General features: G+C 47.7%; 1 protein-coding gene across 1 annotated transcript in view; it reads right to left on the bottom strand.

Moving 5' to 3' along the window:
• The window catches only part of LOC139572765 (neuronal acetylcholine receptor subunit beta-2-like), a 50259-nt gene that overhangs the window by 5086 nt on the left and 27705 nt on the right, over nt 1-17468 (bottom strand). Inside the window, exons 3-5 of the mRNA XM_071395522.1 lie at nt 16378-16422; nt 13275-13384; nt 2324-3443 (exon numbers count right to left, since the gene is read on the bottom strand). Of these exons, the coding sequence (XP_071251623.1) occupies nt 2324-3443; nt 13275-13384; nt 16378-16422 (1275 nt within the window). The remainder of the gene's footprint in view (nt 1-2323; nt 3444-13274; nt 13385-16377; nt 16423-17468) is intronic.

Here is a 17468-nt window from a genome sequence, read left to right as displayed (position 1 = left end):
ATATTTGGAAACCTCCCTGGTGTTTGTGGTTGAATCTGTTTTAAATTCACTGCTCGACTGACGGAACTTACAGATGATTGTATGTGTGGGGTACAGAGATGAGGTAGTCATTCAAAAATCAATATTATTGCACACAGAGTGAGTCCATGCAACTTATTATGTGACTTGTTAAGCAAATGTTTACTCCTGAACTTGTTTAGACTTGCCATAACAAAGATGTTGAATACTTATTGACTCAAGACATTTCAGCTTTTCATTTTTAATGAATTAGTAAAACATAATTCCACGTTGACATTATGGGGTAGTGTGTGTAAGCCAGTGACAACACAACATCTACATTCAATCCATTGGACATTTCGGCTGCAACACAACAAAATGTGGAAAAAGTCAAGGGGTGAATACTTTCTGAAGTCACTGTAGATGAAGGATACACAGCTCTCTTTTCTCCTCTTTCTCTATCACTTATCTCTCTCACTTTCTCGCTCCTTCCCTCCCCCTCACCTATTAAAGGGGGGTGAGAGGAGGGGTTGAAAGGTTAATGTGAGTAGAGACTGGATTCCACCACAGAGCTCTAATGAGGTCTGACACTGAAAGGGGGGGAGGAGGAGAAGAGAGGTGAGGGGAGAGAAAAAGAGAGACCGGATGTAGAGGAATAAGGGATGGGTGAGTACTGCAGGGAAGGAGAGGGGGGAGGAGAGAGGGGAGGTGGAGAGAGAATCAGACCGGGTATAGGGGAATAAGGGATGGGTGAGTACTGCAGGGAAGGAGAGGGGGGAGGAGAGAGGGGAGGTGGAGAGAGAATCAGACCGGGTATAGGGGAATAAGGGATGGATGAGTACTGCAGGGAAGGAGAGGGGGGAGGAGAGAGGGGAGGTAGAGAGAGAATCAGACCGGGTATAGGGGAATAAGGGATGGATGAGTACTGCAGGGAAGGAGAGGGGGGAGGAGAAGAGAGGAGGTGGAGAGAGAAAGAGACCGGGTGTAGGGGAATAAGGGATGGATGAGTACTGCAGGGAAGGAGAGGGGGGAGGAGAGAGGGGAGGTGGAGACAGAAAGAGACCGGGTGTAGGGGAATAAGGGATGGATGAGTACTGCAGGGAAGCGGAGGGAGGAGGAGAGAGAGGGGAGGTAGTGATGATGACTTGAAGAGGACAGGAGGGAGGACCTGAAGTGAAAGAAGGATCAGGTGGGTCTTAAAAGTGGTCGGCATGGAGACGGACGGTAACCATGGAGATGATGAGTGGCGCTGATGGACAGAATTACAAGGACTGTTAATTCACTATGTCAGGGTCTCTCATTCCAGGAGAATGTTCTTTCCTCCCTCTCCATGCCTTCAGGCATTCCTGCCCACTGAAGGAACCCCCCCCCCCCTCTGTCGTTCATCCTCCTCTCTTTCTACTCCTACGTAGGGAGAGAGCCCTGTTTTATTCACTCACAATGCTGATGTCATACAGTAGCTAAGATTAAAACTGTGTTGAATATTCAGAGCAGAACAAGTGTAGCCCATGAATTCATAACCATTCACCCATAGTTATTCTCCCTAGAATGTAGCAGTAGGTGGTAGCTATTCATAGGTTGCACCCCCGTCACTCGGTCGCGTCATGCCATTGTTATGAACGTTCTCAAGCCGCCCTGCACCATAGTGGTGCCCAAAAGTCGTGATAAGCCCAGTCCTTCTGAACAGAGGCTATTGACTGTTTAGTCTAAATTACACTATAGTGGACTGGAAATATGATTATATTTACTAAAGTGTGCAAATATTTAGTAGGACACAACTTTGACATCATTATCATGTCATCAAATGTACTTCAAACAGACGGCAAGGAAGTCATTAGCTAGGAAAGTCATTAGCTAGGAAAGTCATTAGCTAGCAAAGTCATTGGCTAGCAATGCTAACGTTAGCTAGTTAAAATCCGGTGGCCTCCCCTCAATCTTAGCTAGATAGCTAACGTTATACTGCATCTAAAGTCAATCTGGCAACATCAAAATGATAACGAAAGGTTTTCCTAATAATTATTTGCCTCCTTTTGAATGTCATTGTATTTCCAAGCCACTGTAATGCACTTTGAATGAAATCTTCATCAGCACTTATTGACTGATTGAGTAGAGTGCTAGGCATCAGTCCTAAAACGAATGTTCAAAACAGTACCGTCTCGAAACAGGCCAATCTGCTGTGAATAAGTGTAGATATATGGCCTTCTAGACCGAGTGTAAGTAACATTCTATGATGTGTATGGCAGAACAGGGTCAAGACATCAGATATATAATGTGATATATAGTTGCAGTGAATGGTGAATAAATGGTGTATTTCTACGTTACTCACGCTCTGGTCGTCGTCTTCAGTCTTCATGTGGTTGGCGATGAAGCGGACCCCGTCGACAGCCTCCTCCAACCCAGGGCAGGCTTGTCCTAGCACGGCCTGGGTCAGGGCTGGGCCCCCTCCTACCTGTTTCCCCCTGGGCCGGTTCCCCTGCCCCCCCTCCCTGCCTTCCCTCAGCCCGTTCAGCCCCTCCATCGACCCCCCTCCTCCCCCTCCTCCCCCCGTTCCCCCTCCCAGCTCCCCTACAAACTGTTTCACCGACGCCTGGTTCACGTAACACGTACAGGGGTCGTTGTTATCCGTGCCACCCCCTCCGCCCCCCAGCCCCAGGCCCACCATCAGCCCCCCGGCAGAGCCCCCATCCCTGCCCCCCTCCCTCTGCTCCTGGCCCCTCCGTCGCTGGCGCAGCTTCTGACGCTCGCAGCTGTTCCGGGGCTGGCGCATGAAGAGCAGCGCAGGCAATTTGTTGAGGAACACCAGCTTGACCCAGGGAGGCATGGTGTGTGTGGTGGGTGAGCGGTGGTGCACGTTGAGAACACACACACTGGTGACAATAGAGAAGGTCACCAGGACCATGGTGAACATCAGGTACTTCCCGACCAGAGGAACGTCCAGGGAGGTGGGGGGGACGATCTTAGAGATCAGCAGGAGGAACACAGTGAGGGCCAGCAGGACAGAGATACACAGGGTCATCTTCTCTCCACAGTCAGAGGGCAGATAGAACACTAAGATAGCCAGAGAGGTGATGAGGACACAGGGGATGATGAGGTTGATGGTGTAGAACAGAGGTTTCCTGCGGATGATGAAGTCATAGGTGATGTCTACGTAGGTGGGGTCGGCAGGGTTCTCGTTGCGGCGCCCCGGCAGGGCGATGATGTCCCACTCTCCGCTGGGTGTGAAGTCGTCCATGCTGGCCACGTCGGACCTCAGGATCAGGTCGATCTCTGTGCGGTCGTAGGTCCAGGAGCGGAACCTCATGGTGCAGTTCTGCTGGTCGAAGGGGAAGTGTTTGACCTCGATCTTACAGGCTGACTTGTAGATGGCTGGAGGCAGCCAGAAGATACTGCCGTCATGGGAGACCACCGCGTTGGAGTAGAAGGAGACCTCGTACATTCCGTCAGCACTAAGGAAGCAGGGATGGAAAGAGAGAGAACGTTAGACTATTGGAAGGATTTTAGATATTAAAATACAGTATATAAAATGCATGCCCTTTTAAATCTATCACATCTTTGAAAACAAATTAGTAATACATACAGATTAAAATGAGCAGAAAAGAGCGAGACACAGTTTCTCCTATAAATGGGGGTAAATGTAACTTCAGCTCTATGTGTGTCTCATTAGATTTCCTCCAGTCTCACTACAGATCCTTTATCACACAACCTCAGCCACATCTCACACAGACAGGACTGGGTGACAGGAGCAGGACAGGTAAGACTCTACTGTTACAGACAGCCAGGTAAGATGACCACAGAAGATATCTCTCATACACACACACACACACACACACACACACACACACACACACACACACACACACACACACACACACACACACACACACACACACACACACACACACACACACACACACACACACACACACACACACACACACACACACACACACACACACACACACATTCTGACTACAGAAAGATGGAGGTCAGACAGATGAGGGTGTGATGCGTATCAGGACTGCAAAGTAACACACGACTCCTTATATAAACATGCTGGTCACTGCTCAGGTGAACATCATCCTTCCTTAACCTGGACACAGCTAGGACAACTCAAGAGAACTCAGGTAGAGAACAGGTCAAATCCCTCAGGTAGAGAACAGGTCAAATCCCTCAGGTAGAGAACAGGTCAAATCCCTCAGGTAGAGAACGGGTCAAATCCCTCAGGTAGAGAACGGGTCAAATCCCTCAGGTAGAGAACGGGTCAAATCCCTCAGGTAGAGAACGGGTCAAATCCCTCAGGTAGAGAACGGGTCAAATCCCTCAGGTAGAGAACGGGTCAAATCCCTCAGGTAGAGAACGGGTCAAATCCCTCAGGTAGAGAACGGGTCAAACCCCTCAGGTAGGGAACGGGTCAAATGCCTCAGGTAGAGAACGGGTCAAATCCCTCAGGTAGAGAACGGGTCAAATCCCTCAGGTAGAGAACGGGTCAAATCCCTCAGGTAGAGAACGGGTCAAACCCCTCAGGTAGGGAACGGGTCAAATGCCTCAGGTAGGGTAGGGGTCAAATGCCTCAGGTAGGGAACGGGTCAAATCCCTCAGGTAGGGGACGGGTCAAATGCCTCAGGCAGGGAAGTGGTCAAATGCCTCAGGTAGGGAAGGGGTCAAATGCCTCCGGTCGGGAAGGGGTCAAAGAACTGAGGTAGGGAAGGGGTCAAATGCCTCAGGTAGGGAACAGGTCAAATACCTCAGGTAGGGAACAGGTCAAATACCTCAGGTAGGGAACAGGTCAAATACCTCAGGTAGGGAACAGGTCAAATACCTCAGGTAGAGAACAGGTCAAATACCTCAGGTAGAGAACAGGTCAAATACCTCAAGTAGAGAACAGGTCAAAGAACTCAGGTAGAGAACAGGTCAAATACCTCAGGTAGAGAACAAAGAAAGAGAGCAATGGAGGAAGATCAAGATATTGATTACCCTTCGTAAGGAATTAAATCAATGGAACCCATTAGTTTGTGACTGACCGTATTAATGTGTTGTTAGTGGTTATGGGGGTGGGGGCTGGGGGGGGGGGGGGGGTAAGTAGATCCGTTTAGCCCCCGCCGGTTGGTTAATCAGTGTAAGACGGCATTAGAGAAAGAGGAGATCGAGGCCAGGCAGTTCACTTTCACTGATAAGATAGCTTACACAGGGTTAAGACACTCCGATAAGATAAGTTACACCGGGCTAAGAGACTACGATAAGATAGGGACTAGAAGACTGGAGTTGAGAAACAATGCTGTACTGTGTGTGTGTGTGTGTGTGTGTGTGTGTGTGTGTGTGTGTGTGTGTGTGTGTGTGTGTGTGTGTGTGTGTGTGTGTGTGTGTGTGTGTGTGTGTGTGCGTGCGTGCGTGCGTGCGTGCGTGCGTGCGTGCGTGCGTGTGTGTGTGTGTGTGTGTGTGTGTGTGTTTGTTTGTGGAAGTTGGTTGCTCTTCTGACTCCTACGTAGAGCAGACAGTTGCTGATGCACTAGCCCAGAGTATCATGCCTCAACAGCCTTGATTATCACTGCAAACTTGTGGCGCTGATATTTGGGAGTCTCGGCCATGTACTTAGGCTGACAGTATGTGGCCTTCAGATTGACGGCCTGCAGAGGACAAAGGCAAAGCTGCTACCAAGGTACTGCTCTGTGTCAGCGGTCATGGACAGCTTAGCTGTTTGGAGAACAAGGTGCTTTCTGTATCTATAAGTGCCCAGATATCCGTGTCTTTAAAATGTTTGGATCCTTCTCCACTGTAATGTGATTTGTGGATTCAAATAGTATGACATTGTGCGTGTGTAACTCACTTGTTATACAGCACAACGTTGGGCAGCCAGATGTGTGTGTGTGTGTAACTCACTTGTTATACAGCACAACGTCAGGCAGCCAGATGTGTGTGTGTGTGTAACTCACTTGTTATACAGCACAACGTCAGGCAGCCAGATGTGTGTGTGTGTGTAACTCACTTGTTATACAGCACAATGTTGGGCAGCCAGATGTGTGTGTGTGTGTGTAACTCACTTGTTATACAGCACAACGTCAGGCAGCCAGATGTGTGTGTGTGTGTGTAACTCACTCCTTATACAGCACAACGTCGGGCAGCCAGATGTGTGTGTGTGTGTGTGTGTAACTCACTCCTTATACAGCACAACGTCGGGCAGCCAGATGTGTGTGTGTGTGTGTGTGTAACTCACTTGTTATACAGCACAAAGTCAGGCAGCCAGATGTGTGTGTGTGTGAAACTCACTTGTTATACAGCACAATGTTGGGCAGCCAGATGTGTGTGTGTGTGTAACTCACTTGTTATACAGCACAACTTCGGGCAGCCAGATGTGTGTGTGTGTGTGTAACTCACTCCTTATACAGCACAACGTCGGGCAGCCAGATGTGTGTGTGTGTGTGTGTGTGTGTGTAACTCACTTGTTATACAGCACAACGTCGGGCAGCCAGATGTGTGTGTGTGTGTGTAACTCACTTGTTATACAGCACAACGTCAGGCAGCCAGATGTGTGTGTGTGTGTAACTCACTTGTTATACAGCACAACGTTGGGCAGCCAGATGTGTGTGTGTGTGTGTAACTCACTTGTTATACAGCACAACGTCAGGCAGCCAGATGTGTGTGTGTGTGTAACTCACTTGTTATACAGCACAACGTCGGGCAGCCAGATGTGTGTGTAACTCACTTGTTATACAGCACAACGTCGGGCAGCCAGATGTGTGTGTAACTCACTTGTTATACAGCACAACGTCAGGCAGCCAGATGTGTGTGTGTGTAACTCACTTGTTATACAGCACAACGTTGGGCAGCCAGATGTGTGTGTGTGTGTGTGTGTGTGTGTGTGTGTGTGTGTGTGTGTGTGTGTGTGTGTGTGTGTGTGTGTGTGTGTGTGTGTGTGTGTGTGTGTGTGTGTGTGTGTGTGTGTGTGTGTGTGTGTGTGTAACTCACTTGTTATACAGCACAACGTTGGGCAGCCATATGTGTTTGTGTGTGTAACTCACTTGTTATACAGCACAACGTCAGGCAGCCAGATGTGTGTGTAACTCACTTGTTATACAGCACAACGTTGGGCAGCCAGATGTGTTTGTGTGTGTAACTCACTTGTTATACAGCACAACGTTGGGCAGCCAGATGTGTGTGTGTGTAACTCACTTGTTATGCAGCACAACGTTGGGCAGCCAGATGTGTTTGTGTGTGTAACTCACTTGTTATACAGCACAACGTTGGGCAGCCAGATGTGTGTGTGTGTGTAACTCACTCCTTATACAGCACAACGTCGGGCAGCCAGATGTGTGTGTGTGTAACTCACTCCTTATACAGCACAACGTTGGGCAGCCAGATGTGTGTGTGTAACTCACTTGTTATACAGCACAACGTCAGGCAGCCAGATGTGTGTGTGTGTGTAACTCACTTGTTATACAGCACAACGTTTGGCAGCCAGATGTGTGTGTAACTCACTTGTTATACAGCACAACGTCGGGCAGCCAGATGTGTGTGTGTGTGTGTGTAACTCACTTGTTATACAGCACAACGTCAGGCAGCCAGATGTGTGTGTGTGTGTAACTCACTTGTTATACAGCACAACGTTGGGCAGCCAGATGTGTGTGTAACTCACTTGTTATACAGCACAACGTGGGGCTGCCAGATGTGTGTGTGTGTGTGTGTGTGTGTAACTCACTTGTTATACAGCACAACGTCGGGCAGCCAGATGTGTGTGTGTGTAACTCACTTGATATACAGCACAACGTCAGGCAACCAGATGTGTTTGTGTGTGTAACTCACTTGTTATACAGCACAACGTCGGGCAGCCAGATGTGTGTGTAACTCACTTGTTATACAGCACAACGTCAGGCAGCCAGATGTGTGTGTGTGTAACTCACTTGTTATACAGCACAACGTTGGGCAGCCAGATGTGTGTGTGTGTGTAACTCACTTGTTATACAGCACAACGTCAGGCAGCCAGATGTGTTTGTGTGTGTGTGTGTGTGTGTAACTCACTCCTTATACAGCACAACGTCGGGCAGCCAGATGTGTGTGTGTGTGTGTGTGTAACTCACTTGTTATACAGCACAAAGTCAGGCAGCCAGATGTGTGTGTGTGTGAAACTCACTTGTTATACAGCACAATGTTGGGCAGCCAGATGTGTGTGTGTGTGTAACTCACTTGTTATACAGCACAACTTCGGGCAGCCAGATGTGTGTGTGTGTGTGTAACTCACTCCTTATACAGCACAACGTCGGGCAGCCAGATGTGTGTGTGTGTGTGTGTGTGTGTGTAACTCACTTGTTATACAGCACAACGTCGGGCAGCCAGATGTGTGTGTGTGTGTGTAACTCACTTGTTATACAGCACAACGTCAGGCAGCCAGATGTGTGTGTGTGTGTAACTCACTTGTTATACAGCACAACGTTGGGCAGCCAGATGTGTGTGTGTGTGTGTAACTCACTTGTTATACAGCACAACGTCAGGCAGCCAGATGTGTGTGTGTGTGTAACTCACTTGTTATACAGCACAACGTCGGGCAGCCAGATGTGTGTGTAACTCACTTGTTATACAGCACAACGTCGGGCAGCCAGATGTGTGTGTAACTCACTTGTTATACAGCACAACGTCAGGCAGCCAGATGTGTGTGTGTGTAACTCACTTGTTATACAGCACAACGTTGGGCAGCCAGATGTGTTTGTGTGTGTAACTCACTTGTTATACAGCACAACGTTGGGCAGCCAGATGTGTGTGTGTGTAACTCACTTGTTATACAGCACAACGTTGGGCAGCCAGATGTGTGTGTGTGTGTGTAACTCACTTGTTATACAGCACAACGTCAGGCAGCCAGATGTGTGTGTAACTCACTTGTTATGCAGCACAACGTTGGGCAGCCAGATGTGTTTGTGTGTGTAACTCACTTGTTATACAGCACAACGTTGGGCAGCCAGATGTGTGTGTGTGTGTAACTCACTCCTTATACAGCACAACGTCGGGCAGCCAGATGTGTGTGTGTGTAACTCACTCCTTATACAGCACAACGTTGGGCAGCCAGATGTGTGTGTGTAACTCACTTGTTATACAGCACAACGTCAGGCAGCCAGATGTGTGTGTGTGTGTAACTCACTTGTTATACAGCACAACGTTTGGCAGCCAGATGTGTGTGTAACTCACTTGTTATACAGCACAACGTCGGGCAGCCAGATGTGTGTGTGTGTGTGTGTAACTCACTTGTTATACAGCACAACGTCAGGCAGCCAGATGTGTGTGTGTGTGTAACTCACTTGTTATACAGCACAACGTTGGGCAGCCAGATGTGTGTGTAACTCACTTGTTATACAGCACAACGTGGGGCTGCCAGATGTGTGTGTGTGTGTGTGTGTGTGTAACTCACTTGTTATACAGCACAACGTCGGGCAGCCAGATGTGTGTGTGTGTAACTCACTTGATATACAGCACAACGTCAGGCAACCAGATGTGTTTGTGTGTGTAACTCACTTGTTATACAGCACAACGTCGGGCAGCCAGATGTGTGTGTAACTCACTTGTTATACAGCACAACGTCAGGCAGCCAGATGTGTGTGTGTGTAACTCACTTGTTATACAGCACAACGTTGGGCAGCCAGATGTGTGTGTGTGTGTAACTCACTTGTTATACAGCACAACGTCAGGCAGCCAGATGTGTTTGTGTGTGTGTGTGTGTGTGTAACTCACTCCTTATACAGCACAACGTTGGGCAGCCAGATGTGTGTGTGTGTGTGTGTGTGTGTGTGTGTGTGTGTGTGTGTGTGTGTGTGTGTGTGTGTGTGTGTGTGTGTGTGTGTGTGTGTGTGTGTGTGTGTGTGTGTGTGTGTGTGTGTGTGTGTGTGTGTGTGTGTGTGTGTGTGTGTGTAACTCACTTGTTATACAGCACAACGTTGGGCAGCCAGATGTGTTTGTGTGTGTAACTCACTTGTTATACAGCACAACGTCAGGCAGCCAGATGTGTGTGTAACTCACTTGTTATACAGCACAACGTTGGGCAGCCAGATGTGTTTGTGTGTGTAACTCACTTGTTATACAGCACAACGTTGGGCAGCCAGATGTGTGTGTGTGTAACTCACTTGTTATACAGCACAACGTTGGGCAGCCAGATGTGTGTGTGTGTAACTCACTTGTTATACAGCACAACGTTGGGCAGCCAGATGTGTGTGTGTGTGTGTGTGTGTGTAACTCACTCCTTATACAGCACAACGTCGGGCAGCCAGATGTGTGTGTGTAACTCACTTGTTATACAGCACAACGTCGGGCAGCCAGATGTGTGTGTGTGTAACTCACTCCTTATACAGCACAACGTTGGGCAGCCAGATGTGTGTGTGTAACTCACTTGTTATACAGCACAACGTCAGGCAGCCAGATGTGTGTGTGTGTGTAACTCACTTGTTATACAGCACAACGTTGGGCAGCCAGATGTGTGTGTGTAACTCACTTGTTATACAACACAACGTCGGGCAGCCAGATGTGTGTGTGTGTAACTCACTTGATATACAGCACAACGTCAGGCAGCCAGATGTGTTTGTGTGTGTAACTCACTTGTTATACAGCACAACGTCGGGCAGCCAGATGTGTGTGTAACTCACTTGTTATACAGCACAACGTCAGGCAGCCAGATGTGTGTGTGTGTAACTCACTTGTTATACAGCACAACGTTGGGCAGCCAGATGTGTGTGTGTGTGTAACTCACTTGTTATACAGCACAACGTCAGGCAGCCAGATGTGTTTGTGTGTGTAACTCACTCCTTATACAGCACAACGTTGGGCAGCCAGATGTGTGTGTGTGTGTGTGTGTGTGTGTGTGTGTGTGTGTGTGTGTGTGTGTGTGTGTGTGTGTGTGTGTGTGTGTGTGTGTGTGTGTGTGTGTGTGTGTGCGTGTGTGTGTGTGTAACTCACTTGTTATACAGCACAACGTCAGGCAGCCAGATGTGTGTGTGTGTGTGGGTGTAACTCACTTGTTATACAGCACAACGTCGGGCAGCCAGATGTGTGTGTGTGTGTGTGTGGGTGTAACTCACTTGTTATACAGCACAACGTCAGGCAGCCAGATGTGTGTGTGTGTGTGGGTGTAACTCACTTGTTATACAGCACAACGTCAGGCAGCCAGATGTGTGTGTGTGTGTGTGTGTGTGTGTGTGTGTGTGTGTGTGTGTGTGTGTGTGTGTGTAACTCACTTGTTATACAGCACAACGTTGGGCAGCCAGATGTGTTTGTGTGTGTAACTCACTTGTTATACAGCACAACGTCAGGCAGCCAGATGTGTGTGTGTGTGTAACTCACTTGTTATACAGCACAACGTTGGGCAGCCAGATGTGTGTGTGTGTGTGGGTGTAACTCACTTGTTATACAGCACAACGTCGGGCAGCCAGATGTGTGTGTGTGTGTGGGTGTAACTCACTTGTTATACAGCACAACGTCAGGCAGCCAGATGTGTGTGTGTGTGTGTGTGTGTGTGTGTGTGTGTGTGTGTGTGTGTGTGTGTGTGTGTGTGTGTGTGTGTGTGTGTGTGTGTGTGTGTGTGTGTGTGTGTGTGTGTGTGTGTGTGTGTGCGTGTGTGTGTGTGTAACTCACTTGTTATACAGCACAACGTCAGGCAGCCAGATGTGTGTGTGTGTGTGGGTGTAACTCACTTGTTATACAGCACAACGTCGGGCAGCCAGATGTGTGTGTGTGTGTGTGTGGGTGTAACTCACTTGTTATACAGCACAACGTCAGGCAGCCAGATGTGTGTGTGTGTGTGGGTGTAACTCACTTGTTATACAGCACAACGTCAGGCAGCCAGATGTGTGTGTGTGTGTGTGTGTGTGTGTGTGTGTGTGTGTGTGTGTGTGTGTGTGTGTAACTCACTTGTTATACAGCACAACGTTGGGCAGCCAGATGTGTTTGTGTGTGTAACTCACTTGTTATACAGCACAACGTCAGGCAGCCAGATGTGTGTGTGTGTGTAACTCACTTGTTATACAGCACAACGTTGGGCAGCCAGATGTGTGTGTGTGTGTGGGTGTAACTCACTTGTTATACAGCACAACGTCGGGCAGCCAGATGTGTGTGTGTGTGTGGGTGTAACTCACTTGTTATACAGCACAACGTCAGGCAGCCAGATGTGTGTGTGTGTGTGTGTGTGTGTGTGTGTGTGTGTGTGTGTGTGTGTGTGTGTGTGTGTGTGTGTGTGTGTGTGTGTGTGTGTGTGTGTGTGTGTGTGTGTGTGTGTGTGTGTGTGTGTGTGCGTGTGTGTGTGTGTAACTCACTTGTTATACAGCACAACGTCAGGCAGCCAGATGTGTGTGTGTGTGTGGGTGTAACTCACTTGTTATACAGCACAACGTCGGGCAGCCAGATGTGTGTGTGTGTGTGTGTGGGTGTAACTCACTTGTTATACAGCACAACGTCAGGCAGCCAGATGTGTGTGTGTGTGTGGGTGTAACTCACTTGTTATACAGCACAACGTCAGGCAGCCAGATGTGTGTGTGTGTGTGTGTGTGTGTGTGTGTGTGTGTGTGTGTGTGTGTGTGTGTGTGTGTGTGTGTAACTCACTTGTTATACAGCACAACGTTGGGCAGCCAGATGTGTTTGTGTGTGTAACTCACTTGTTATACAGCACAACGTCAGGCAGCCAGATGTGTGTGTGTGTGTAACTCACTTGTTATACAGCACAACGTTGGGCAGCCAGATGTGTGTGTGTGTGTGGGTGTAACTCACTTGTTATACAGCACAACGTCGGGCAGCCAGATGTGTGTGTGTGTGTGGGTGTAACTCACTTGTTATACAGCACAACGTCAGGCAGCCAGATGTGTGTGTGTGTGTGTGTGTGTGTGTGTGTGTGTGTGTGTGTGTGTGTGTGTGTGTGTGTGTGTGTGTGTGTGTGTGTGTGTGTGTGTGTGTGTGTGTGTGTGTGTGTGTGTGTGTGTGTGTAACTCACTTGTTATACAGCACAACGTCAGGCAGCCAGATGTGTGTGTGTGTGTGGGTGTAACTCACTTGTTATACAGCACAACGTCAGGCAGCCAGATGTGTGTGTGTATGTGTGTGTGTGTAACTCACTTGTTATACAGCACAACGTTGGGCAGCCAGATGTGTGTGTGTAACTCAGTTGTTATACAGCACAACGTTGGGCAGCCAGATGTGTGTGTGTGTGTAACTCACTTGTTATACAGCACAACATCAGGCAGCCAGATGTGTGTGTGTGTAACTCACTTGTTATACAGCACAACGTTGGGCAGCCAGATGTGTGTGTGTGTGTAACTCACTTGTTATACAGCACAACGTCGGGCAGCCAGATGTGTTTGGAAGGCAGTCTGACCTTCTCCATGCCATCAAACTCCTCAGGGACCCACGTCAGACGGTAGTCCTGCCATTCCTGGACACCAATCACAGACCAGAGAGGAGAGTTAGTGACCAATCACTCGGCTGAGAAGATTGTTAGTAACCAATCATAAAGCTGAGAGGAGAGTCAGTGACCATTCACACAGCTGAGAAGATTGTTAGTAACCAATCATACAGCAGAGAGGAGAGTTAGTGACCAATCACACATCTGAGAAGATTGTTAGTAACCAATCACAGAGCAGAGAGGAGAGTCAGTGACCAATCACACAGCTGAGAAGATTGTTAGTTACCAATCGCAGAGGAAAGTTAGTGACCAATCAAAGGTCATAGAAGAGTGTGAGACCCACAAACAGTTGCTGTGAGCTTCACTTTTGAAATAACACTCAGTGAAATGCATCTTTATTTTCCATAATGATCTTTATGTAAATATTTTCCTATAGAGACCTTTACTGTCCTGTCCAGGAACAGTGTGATAACTCAGCTCCATTAATTAGAGATGTAAGACAGATGGACTAATGTCTACCATGACCCTATAGTAAGTCAGTTACAAACACTCACTCAAACACACATCTAATCATCCTGACTGAAATGGCCGCCTGCCAAGGAGGTATCCAGATCGTGTGTGTGTGTGTGTGTGTGTGTGTGTGTGTGTGTGTGTGTGTGTGTGTATGTGTGTGTGCGAGTTTGCCTCCCAGGCACACATGATTGAAGGTGTGTGGGTCAGTCACTGACACGCTCTTAGTGACATGCTCTTAGTGACATGCTCATGCTCTTAGTGACATGCTCATGCTCTTAGTGACATGCTCTTAGTGACATGCTCATGCTCTTAGTGACCTTGATGGTGGTAGCCCTGTAACTGTGATGTATTATGAGCCATAATGGTCCAGATAGCAGTGGCTCTATGGCTGTTAGGGCAGTAGAAGAACCTTAATAACCATTTACAATGGGGGCTCTGTAACTGTTATTGCTACAGTATATGCCATGTAGAGCCATAATGGCCATGATGCCAGATGCTATATGACTTGAAAATGGTGGCTCTGTGAAACAGTGACGTGTTGTGGTATTATCAGAGCCAGAATGGTGGTGAAAGTGAAAGCAGTGGCTCTCTTGGCTCAAGACTGGTGTCCTTGGCATCTCCTCTTGGCTATGACCAAGGGCCTCATAAAACACATATGCTCATTCTTTGTTCAATTACAGACCATCAATCACCTTCACACACGCACATGCGTACAAACACACAGACACACACACAGACACACACACAGACACACACACAGACACACACACAGACACACACACACAGACACACACACAGACACACACACAGACACACACACAGACACACACACAGACACACACACAGACACACACACACAGACACACACACAGACACACACACAGACACACACACAGACACACACACAGACACGCACACACACACAGACACACACACAGACACACACAAACAGGTTTCCAACTGGTTTGTTCATAACTGATTTATACACATTAGTGCATTTACAGCTGTGCGTGTGCATGTGTGTGTGATCCTGTCCAGTGGGCAGTATGTTATGTTGCAGGCCCCAGCTGCAGACACACAGAGAACCAGCCGTGTAGGAGAGGGTCAGAGCTCAGGAGCATGCCAGGATTAGTCCCTCACAACAACAATACAGAACTTGTCTCTCTCTGCCGCATACTGCAATGTGATGCTCCCGAGTGGTGCAGTGGTCTAAGGCACTGCATCTCAGTGCTAGCGGCGTCACTACAGACCCTGGTTTGATTCCAGGCTGTATCACAACCGGCCGTGATTGGGAGTCCCATAGGGACAATGCTGGGCATGATTGGCCCAGCGTCGTCCGATTTAGGGTTTGGCCGGGGTAGGCTTTCATTGTAAATAAGAATTTGTTCTTAACTAACTTACCTAGTTAAATAAAGGTTAAATAAAATAAATAATGATGCTGGGTAGCAATGTATTGTACTGTATGGCAACCCTCCTGGGAAACTCTGGTTGTGTGTTCATGTTCCCATTGAATGACCAGAATGTCTGTGTTGAGTTGTAGGAGACTGATACAGGGACAGGTATTTTCAACCCCCTACTGGTTCAGATTGGTATGTCTGCCCATGCCTATTCCTAACTTAGCGGCAGAATGAACAAACACGTTCTTGCACGATGCAATTCGTCGTGTTATCAATTAACAGAAAGGAGAGCATCGTTGCATTCTTAAATGTACATTTAATGAAGTCAGGCTACCTACCAGTTGATTTGGCATCTCAGGAGATAAAAGACAGAGCTACGTAACAGTAGGAGAGGAATGAAGACAGAGGGCTAAGGAAAGAGGTGAAGACAGAGGGATACGGAGAGAGAGGTGAAGAAAGAGGGATAAAGAGAGAGAGGTGAAGAAAGAGGGATGAGAAGAGAGAGGTGAAGACAGAGGGATAAGGAGAGAGAGGTGAAGACAGAGGGATAAGGAGAGAGAGGTGAAGAAAGAGGGATACGGAGAGAGAGGTGAAGAAAGAGGGATGAGAAGAGAGAGGTGAAGACAGAGGGCTAAGGAAAGAGGTGAAGACAGAGGGATACGGAGAGAGAGGTGAAGAAAGAGGGATAAAGAGAGAGAGGTGAAGAAAGAGGGATAAAGAGAGAGAGGTGAAGAAAGAGGGATGAGAAGAGAGAGGTGAAGACAGAGGGATAAGGAGAGAGAGGTGAAGACAGAGGGATAAGGAGAGAGAGGTGAAGACAGAGGGATAAGGAGAGAGAGGTGAAGAAAGAGGGATAAAGAGAGAGAGGTGAAGAAAGAGGGATAAAGAGAGAGAGGTGAAGACAGAGGGATAAAGAGAGAGAGGTGAAGACAGAGGGATAAGGAGAGAGAGGTGAAGACAGAGGGATAAGGAGAGAGAGGTGAAGACAGAGGGATAAGGAGAGAGAGGTGAAGACAGAGGGATAAAGAGAGAGAGGTGAAGACAGAGGGATAAAAAGAGAGAGGTGAAGACAGAGGGATAAGGAGAGAGAGGTGAAGACAGAGTGTAACTGACCTGTGTGAGCCATACGTTGGTGGTCATGACCTGCTCTCTCTCGTGCTGCAATAGAAAGAGGAACACAGTAACATTATTGGGGTGGGTTAGAGACATTATTATGTTCGAGGTGGGTGAGTTAGAGACATTATTATGTTCAAGGTGGGTGGGTTAGAGACATTATTATGTTCGAGGTGGGTGGGTTAGAGACATTATTATGTTTGAGGTGGGTGGGTTAGAGACATTATTATGTTTGAGGTGGGTGGGTTAGAGACATTATTATGTTCGAGGTGGGTGGGTTAGAGACATTATTATGTTTGAGGTGGGTGGGTTAGAGACATTATTATGTTTGAGGTGGGTGGGTTAGAGACATTATTATGTTCGAGGTGGGTGGGTTAGAGACATTATTATGTTCAAGGTGGGTGGGTTAGAGACATTATTATGTTCGAGGTGGGTGAGTTAGAGACATTATTATGTTTGAGGTGGGTGGGTTAGAGACATTATTATGTTTGAGGTGGGTGAGTTAGAGACATTATTATGTTTGAGGTGGGTGGGTTAGAGACATTATTATGTTTGAGGTGGGTGAGTTAGAGACATTATTATGTTTGAGGTGGGTGGGTTAGAGACATTATTATGTTCGAGGTGGGTGGGTTAGAGACATTATTATGTTTGAGGTGGGTGGGTTAGAGACATTATTATGTTTGAGGTGGGTGGGTTAGAGACATTATTATGTTCGAGGTGGGTGGGTTAGAGACATTATTATGTTCAAGGTGGGTGGGTTAGAGACATTATTATGTTCGAGGTGGGTGAGTTAGAGACATTATTATGTTCAAGGTGGGTGGGTTAGAGACATTATTATGTTTCAGGTGGGTGGGTTAGAGACATTATTATGTTCGAGGTGGGTGGGTTAGAGACATTATTATGTTTGAGGTGGGTGGGTTAGAGACATTATTATGTTTGAGGTGGGTGGGTTAGAGACATTATTATGTTCGAGGTGGGTGGGTTAGAGACATTATTATGTTTGAGGTGGGTGGGTTAGAGACATTATTATGTTCGAGGTGGGTGGGTTAGAGACATTATTATGTTCGAGGTGGGTGGGTTAGAGACATTAT

Source organism: Salvelinus alpinus, chromosome 4 (assembly GCF_045679555.1).
Source record: "Salvelinus alpinus chromosome 4, SLU_Salpinus.1, whole genome shotgun sequence".
NCBI classification, from domain to species: domain Eukaryota; kingdom Metazoa; phylum Chordata; class Actinopteri; order Salmoniformes; family Salmonidae; genus Salvelinus; species Salvelinus alpinus.
Note: the sequence above shows the minus strand (reverse complement) of the source record. Positions and strands in the feature narration are given on the sequence as shown.